Raw genomic sequence first — 8,372 nt, 5'->3', positions numbered from 1 at the left:
GGGAGCTCTCTAAAGTTTGCCCACGCATGGAGAGGTTTGTATAGTGCTCCAGGCTTTTCTCCTTTGCTTCGTTTTGCTCACCAAGTCTACATGCTTTGCCATTTGATCCCGGGGACCTATAAAATCATTCAAATATACCAAAAATAGAGTTTGCAATAGACTTATGCATTAGAGCATAGAAACGCCATAAATAGTTCACAAAAGGATGCTAAAAGATCCTAAATTACCCCAACTTAGACCCGTAATTCTAGTTATCTTGGGTGCTTATCAACAGGCGCCCCGGGCTTGGTATCTGGAGTTGTCCCGCTTTCTGGTTTTCTTTTGGTTTTAAAAAATCTATCACGGGCACCTCTTTATTTATCTATTTTAATGGCCATATTTCCCTGTATTTCCTTGTGTATGTTGGCGATATAATCGTTACCAGCAACAATGAGGCCTTCACTGTAGGATTTATTCATAGTCTTGAAGATCGGTTTGCCTTAAAAGATTTAGGGCCGTTGCATCACTTTTTAGGTGTGGCGGTGGTCCCTATGGTGGATGGTCTGTTCCTATCTCAAAGTTAGTATGTGGCTGACATTTTGGAACAGTTTGGCATGACGGGGGCAAAACCGGTCTCTACTCCGATGTGTACATCGATGGATTTAGGTTCTGATAGCATGCCCTTCGATTCCACGACTTATGACCGTGTTATTGGCCGTCTGTAGTATCTGGCGATTACCAGACCTGATATCTCGTTCGCGGTGAATCGCCTGGCCCAGTCTATGGTGTCACCAACTGAGGCTCACTAGCAAGCTATGAAGCGGCTTCTGCGCTACTTGAAAGGTATGATGCTCTTCGGTCTATCTTTCCGACATGGGCTCTTACACTCTCTTGTGGCTTATTCGGACTCTGACTGGGGTGGCGTCCGTGATGGGGAGCGGTCTACCACGGCCTATTGTGTGTTCTTTGGGTCCAACATTGTCTCCTGGAAGTCTACGAAACAACGGTCAATTTCTTGGTCTTCCACTAAAACCGAGTTCCATGCACTAGCTAATTCCGCTACTAAGGTAATGTGGGTTCAGAGTCTACTGCGTGAGCTTGGTATTCGTATTCAGTCTACCCCAGTGTTGGTCACCGACAACCTAGGTGTTTTGTATGTGTGCAAGAACCCAGTCTTTCACTCACGTATGAAGCACTTAGCGCTTGACTACTTTTTCGTCTATGAACAGATTACCTCTGGCTTGTTGCGCATTAGCTATGTCCGCTCGGTTGAGCAGGTTGCCGATCTCTTGACCAAACCCCTTGGTTCCCTGTTGTTTAGTGTGTTTCATTCCAAGCTTGGGCTTACTGACAACTCCTCAATCTTGCGGGGGCGTGTTAAAGATTAGACAAATAGTCTTTGTTTTACCTGGTTATTAGTTTGATTAATTGCCTAGTCTTAGGGAACATGTATAACTGTTCATTCTTTTGTGGTCTTGTAATCTATTTAAAGCCTTGCTTGATCATTGAATAAACCACTGAGATTTACACTCTCACAAAATACAGATAAAAACAAAAGAAATGGTAACAATAAAAATGTACTCTGAATTGATGAAAATGCTGCCATAGACCAGTGTGAATACAACTCCAACTAAATCACAACAATCGCAATAACCACGGGAAAAAAAGTCAGTGATAGAAGGGGAAGGAAGTGAAGACTGCACTCTGCAAAGTCTGAAGGGGAAAAAAGCATTCGGAATTTATTTGTTAGTGGAAAGTTTGAACTTTATGAGAATTCTAGAATTCTTCCTTGAGACAAATACCTTTATGCGACCTCTATAGGTTGATATGCATGATACTCTATTCTCGTAATATTATATTCTATTATTGTAAGATGCTAAGATGATACACGCTAGTTAATAGTGCGTCAATGTCAAAATTTTGTTGGATTTTCGTTTGGTTACTAATAGCTTGGAGCAGTGTTTTGCTCCAAACTATTGAAAGTTAAAAGGCTACAATTAGGGGTGTTAGCGAACAGAACTTTCAACAAATTACTCATGTTCGGTAAGCGTTCGTTTATGTTCATTTATTAAGGTAAATGAACATTAACAAACATATATTGTATTGTAATATAACGGTAGTACTAAAAAAATGAAACACTTAAAAGGACTCTTAAAAGGAATATTTTCATAAATATTGTTGGATATAGACGAAAAATAAAACACATCAAAACTTTATACAAATATTAATAACAATATATGAAACATAATTAAGTTGATAAAATAATTCAAATAGGAAACATATTATTATTTGAGAACTGAGAACTACAAACAACAGGGAATGAAAAGATTCGAACCCTCGCCATATTTAACAAAAACGAGCACCATCCAACTCTGCTAACTAATAAATTATTTATTTATATCTGTTTTCATATATTTATATCTAAATATGTACTATCAGGACCGGCCCTGGGCATGTTTGCCCAGGGCCACCATAGGCCATAATACATGATCATATGTATATATACTATACAGCAGGCTACTGCCTGCTGTATAGTATATATACATATATTTTTTTTCATTTTCTTTTTACAATTGGCCCGAAATTTGTTTTTGAAAAAAATTATATACATATATAATAATGTGATTATAATGGGTAAATTATTGTATGAACCATGAATATAAGGTACATTTGTAATATATTAAAAGTACATTTGTAATATACTAAAAGTACATTATTTGTATACTGAATGCACATTATTTGAAAGTATATAAAATAATATACTTTTAGTATTCAAATAATATACTTTCACCATTAGACATCTAGTAATTATTAATTAAAACTTATTAACTTAATTGTACATATTATTTAATTTATTTCACAATTATTATCTATTAGTATGGCTTATTGGCTTAATAATTTTAAATATTGAATAATATATTCAAGAGTTTGTTTCTTGATAAATTATTTATTGATAAAGATTCTAAATAATTTTTTTCTAGAATTTTATAATTATGTTTTCTAAAAAAATATTCATCTGGGGTTTGAGAAGCATTAAAAGAAAAGAAGAATTGAGCAACTAACTCAATCACAAAAGAGAGCTCTTGGAAAAATTCATTACAAAAGAATATCAAATAGATGAGCAAAAGGATGATGCCAATAAAAATTTGTTAGATGCTAATAATTAATCTTCATAAAAAAGATCAAGGTGATTGTGAGGCTTGAAAAAATTTAATCTTCATAGAAAAGATCAAGGTGATTGTGAGGCATGAAAAAATTTAAATAATAGTGTGCACAACAATGATAAGTATGGTGACGATAAAAATGATATAGGAATCTTGATGGTTGTTTAGATGATGTTGGTTACAATGATAAACCGAATGATTCATTTTTATTTGACATATGATCTAAAAAATTAGGATGCCCTTGATTCTAGATTAATAAATATTTCTGAGGGGTCCAAATTCAAATATCGCACAGGGCCTCTATTTTTATTGGGACGGCCCTGTACACTATACATACATATATATATATACACTGGCTATATGGGGGTGAGGGTGGGGTAAGTGGGGGCAGCTACCCCCACTGTCCCATGCTGGATCCGCCGCTGCTGGCTACTATTCTATTCATATTCATATTAGCCTTTATTATGTCCAAGCTTTCATTTTAAGCTTAATTTCAACCATTATGAGTTGAATTTCTATGTTGGGGTTTCCATGTTGCGCAGAGACAGAGAAATGGTGGTTGTGTTTGGGGGAAGATGGCGAGGGAGAAGGGTTTTATTTTTATTTTTTTTTTATTTTTATTTTTTTCTAATAACAAATGAAATGACAATTTGCCCTTAACTTAATTCATTCGTCGAAAAATAGTCATAGATGACCGGAGTTTTGATCGAAAGGACCAATTGTGGTAGAGGTTTAAAAATCGTGGGACCAAATCTGAAAATTTTATTAGTCATAACTAAATGTAGGAATGGTCCCATATTCATAGGACCAAAAGTGAAAATTACTCATGTTTGAGAGCATGCAAGTGCCCAGTGGGTGCATGTTTTTTTTTTTTTCTTGGTTTTAAATGGGCACAAAAAGCGTGGAAAAGAAAATACCATTGAGGTTTAAGGTTCAGTACTTCAATGTAAGGGGCGAAAGTGTGATTGGTCTAGGCTGTTACATCCTTGCTCAAAACATGTTTCAGAGGCTAACATGTTTTAACTGACAAAAATCCGAATTCTCCCCCAGCAAACAAAAACCATGTTTTTACGCAGTGCACAACAGATAAGTGAAAAGGCCAAAAGAAAATGGGCACATAAGAATTAAGTGCTGACAACAAAACAACAGTCAACAGATCAAGTTTTACACCTAGCATTGCTGTACTAAGGCTATTGACTAGCAGTAATTAAGCAAGTTGTCGTCTCATGTAAGTATCTTCATGCACGAAAACTGGCTCCTGGGTGTTCTGTGTAGGAAACTGTGGTTGCCCCATCACAATGCCACCTTGATTTGGAGGATGCAACTGATTGTTCATGTTTTTGGCAGAAATCATAGAGAGATAGTAGATGATTCCAAGAACAACAGTTGCAAGGGACAGGACTGCTGCTCCAGCAAAAACTCCCGGCTTTACAACAAAACAGTAGTAATAACCAAAGTAGAAGTTTTTTTCACCGTGTTGATCGTTTAGTGCTGCACCTGTTAGTAGGAGTAGACATGCTATGGAAAATGTGAACCTGCCAAACACAAATAACTGCATATAAGAGATTCATTTATCAGGAAAGATTTGTGCGATGTTCAGATAGCAATTGACCCACCAAAGAGCATATATTTCATTTAGTAGTGAAACAACAGACCATAGTTTTCCCAAACATACACGTATTTTCTTAAATATAGGTAAAATGTGCTTCATCTGTTGTTAGAAGACTCAACTTCTCTTGCCCCAAATGCTAGTACGCACAATGGATCTGCCCACTTTGGGCGTTTCCCAACTGAGTTTCGAACCTTGGTCTCTTGCTCCAAATGAGCTAAAGCCCATACGGGCAAATATTAACTTCCCTACTCAATATTAAATATGTACCTACCAAACTTCAAATAATATTTATAACTCCAGAATACCCAAAATATATAAGTTTAAGGTAGCTCATTTGAAACATTGATCAAACCTTATTATATAAATAAATAAATAAATACCACAACATCTAAGTTGAGATTCGATAGCACGTTTGGTCATAAATATTGAAAAGTTTGCGACAACTCTCCCACAAAGGGGGTTATGAAAATTTGCTAATGTCTACAGAAGACATCTGTATTTTACTTAGAGAGGTTCAATATACTCAAGTGAAGTATCACAGTGGAGTATTAGAGATATTAAATTACCAGGAAGCTAAAAAACACACAAGTGTCAGTGTCCAATTAGTATTTGATTGGTGTGGGTCTTTCCTGCGACAAATACATCCAGTTTCAGCATTGATAATGATTTGAGCTACCAGTAGAGCCACAGCTGCAGTCAACCCAAGGCCAAGAGCAGGACTCCTAGGATATACGCATTCAGAGGTTGAGGTATATTGAACCTGAGAATCCTGAAGAACAATTAGGTAGCAAACTTAGCAGGGTGTGTATCAGAAAGCTTAGACCATGTTCCACAATAACTGCTCTGCACATAATGAATATGATCAATATGGTTGTATTTGAAAGTCCAAACATGATGCAGCAACCACAAAACTAAAAGATTAACATCTCTACCTTTAGAAAAGTAGTTCAACCACTCATTTGTTGTCTAAACTGCTCATTTCTTAAAATTATTATTTTCCAAAAAAAAATAAAAATTATTCTTGCTTGCATATGGAAAGATTAGATAAATACTTTATTACACAATGACTGGTCTGAACAATGCATACTCTGATAGCGTTTTAGCCTTATTTTTCCTCCCCTTACCATGAAGAAAAGACTAAAATATATACCTACCACTTATGCAAGTGGATCAAGTGACTGCATACAGGCTGAATGCTAACAAAGAAACCATATTTGTTTCAGGCCATTAACAACAAAACTAAGGGCTTATTCACTTCCATAGTCACTTGTCAGTGTATCACAGCTAAGTCTTGCTTGGTTTTTTCAATTGTTTAGGAAAATGCATTTATGTAACCTTTCCGTGGTTTCAGGACATCTTCGAAGTAATCCCCATCCTTTATACAGGCCACTAAATCAATCTATCATGTGGTAGACCTTATTTCAACTATGAGCATGTGATATATATTGGCAGCACAATGAGATCTAAACTCCCTACTTTAGCAACTACCTCACAGTTTCAGCATGTTTTTAAGGATCACTGTTACCAATCACTCAACTTACTTCATTCATGTTATGATATTATTATTATTATTATTAAACCAAGTGGATCATAATCCCTGAAAACATGGATGTATGGAGTTGATATATCCCTTAAAACATGAAAGCTTAAATCATGGAATGTTTTAAGGGATGTGGGGCACAAAGCATCAAACATGGATTAGTGGTCTTTGATGTGTGAATTAATTATTGTCATCTTTGTTTGCTAGTATATGTATATATATATATATATATGTTGTATTACCGAAGGGTTGTAGGTGTGGTGTGGAGAAATAATGAAAAGCAAAACATTTCTTTGTCAATAAAAAAAAGTGTGGTCTGTGTGTGAGTGTACGTACAGAAGCAAATAGAAATAAATTCATTTCCATCCATAATCCTTCTCTTTAATTCCTCTCAATTACTATAGATATATTTATATTAAATATATCTTACAATTCATGTTCACTATCAAATTATTCAAATCAACCGATTTACCTCATCAGTACTTCAATTGAAAGAGAAGCAATTAGTTAAAAACAACAACAAGAAAATTCAAGAAACAAAGTATCCCCATATGATAGTAATAACCTGCCAAATTCTTATCTACACACTTCACATTCTCCATCTCAAAGATAAATTCTAACCTCGTGGAGAAAAGAGAGAATATACCCCCCCGCCCCCGCCCACCTGAGCACGATTGCAGTCCAAAATAGAACGAACAGAGATAAAATTGGAGCAGATAGATTACTATACATATAGAAGCGCAATGTAAAATATATGTGTATATATATACATATACATAAGAAGTACCTTAATCCGCTTCGCTTCAGCAGCAAAACCGGTAGCAGCAGACAATAACCCTAGAAATCCAACAATGGAGCAAATTATTTTCACCCTTCTTTCCATTCTCTATCTCTCTCCTCTCCTATCCTCTCCTCTCCTCTCCCTCTCTGTCAGAGCAAGAAAGAGCAGACTCTGCGTGACTCTTCTTCTCAGCACTAAAAGCTCAGGAAAGAGAAAGAGAGAACAGAGAAAGTGTATGGAAGAAGAAAACGTGAATGCTGTGAACAGTGAGATTATCATGTCGTTGGAGTCTAAACGGAACAAAGTTCCCTTTTCCCCCGGAAATAGAAATTCTGTCCAACACGTACTTCTTCCACTTGGAAATATATATATATATTCCGACCAAAATGGTAAATTCAAACGTTTAGGATTCACTCATAAAATCCAGGGGTGTATTCCATCATTATTTCTTTAGGGAATAAGATTCAAATTGATCACTGAACGTAATCTGAAAGTACAATTATGTCACTGAAATAAAAAAATGTAATTAGGCCACTGAATACTTTAAATGTATGCAATTTCACTTAATAACATGTTACTACCTATTTCATCAGGTTACTTGTTTACGTGTACAGTGAATTGACATTTTAAAATAAATTTTAATAATAAACTATTAAAATAAAAAATTAAAATAATTTAAAAATTAAACAAAAAAACACACACACCATAATAAAGCAAAAGTTGTTTTGTGAAAAAAGAAGTTGACTTTTCGTAAATAATAATAATAATAATAATAATAATAAATTAATTAATTAATTAAATTTGATTCATCCACAGGTTTCCTATCAAGGTGGCAATTGTATTATTAGCGGGGAAGGGGGTGGCAACCTTTTTTATTTTAATTTTTTATTTTAGTAGTTTATTATTAAGCAAGTAACCTGATGAAATGCATGATAATCCGCTATCAGGTGAAATTGCATACATTTGGAATGTTCAGTGACCTAATTGCACTTTTTTTGGTTCAGTGGCTTAATTGCACTTTCAGATTACATTCAGTGTTAAATTTGAACCTTATTCCTTTCTTTAAAGTTTTTAAAAACTTTGAAAAAAGTGTCAAATTGGCCCCTAAGTCGGGAGGATAGTGCAATTAGGTCCTCTTGTTGAAAAAAGCTCCATTCAAGTCGCCTAAATCGGTAAAATTGTTTAATTAAGTCCAAGTTGACTTGTTTATCATGTCAAATTCAGTTAGGGGACCTAATTGCACTATTCACCTGACTTAGGGAGCCATTGGCCAATTTGACACTTTTTCATTTTTAT

The 8,372-nt window shown here is 35.1% G+C and overlaps 1 protein-coding gene across 1 annotated transcript; it reads right to left on the bottom strand.

Moving 5' to 3' along the window:
- Positions 1-4,230: 4,230 nt before the first annotated feature.
- Positions 4,231-7,396, bottom strand: LOC116014125. Its single transcript, XM_031254127.1, has 3 exons — positions 7,083-7,396; positions 5,322-5,524; positions 4,231-4,678 (listed from the first exon to the last, which is right to left on the bottom strand). The coding sequence occupies exons 1-3, from the start codon at positions 7,176-7,178 to the stop codon at positions 4,351-4,353; spliced, it is 627 nt and encodes a 208-aa protein (XP_031109987.1). The 5' UTR covers positions 7,179-7,396; the 3' UTR covers positions 4,231-4,350.
- Between the last annotated feature and the right edge of the window lie 976 nt (positions 7,397-8,372).

The sequence above is a fragment of the Ipomoea triloba genome, chromosome 3, assembly GCF_003576645.1.
Source record: "Ipomoea triloba cultivar NCNSP0323 chromosome 3, ASM357664v1".
In the NCBI taxonomy this organism is placed as follows: domain Eukaryota; kingdom Viridiplantae; phylum Streptophyta; class Magnoliopsida; order Solanales; family Convolvulaceae; genus Ipomoea; species Ipomoea triloba.
This window is presented reverse-complemented; position numbering and strand designations above follow the sequence as displayed.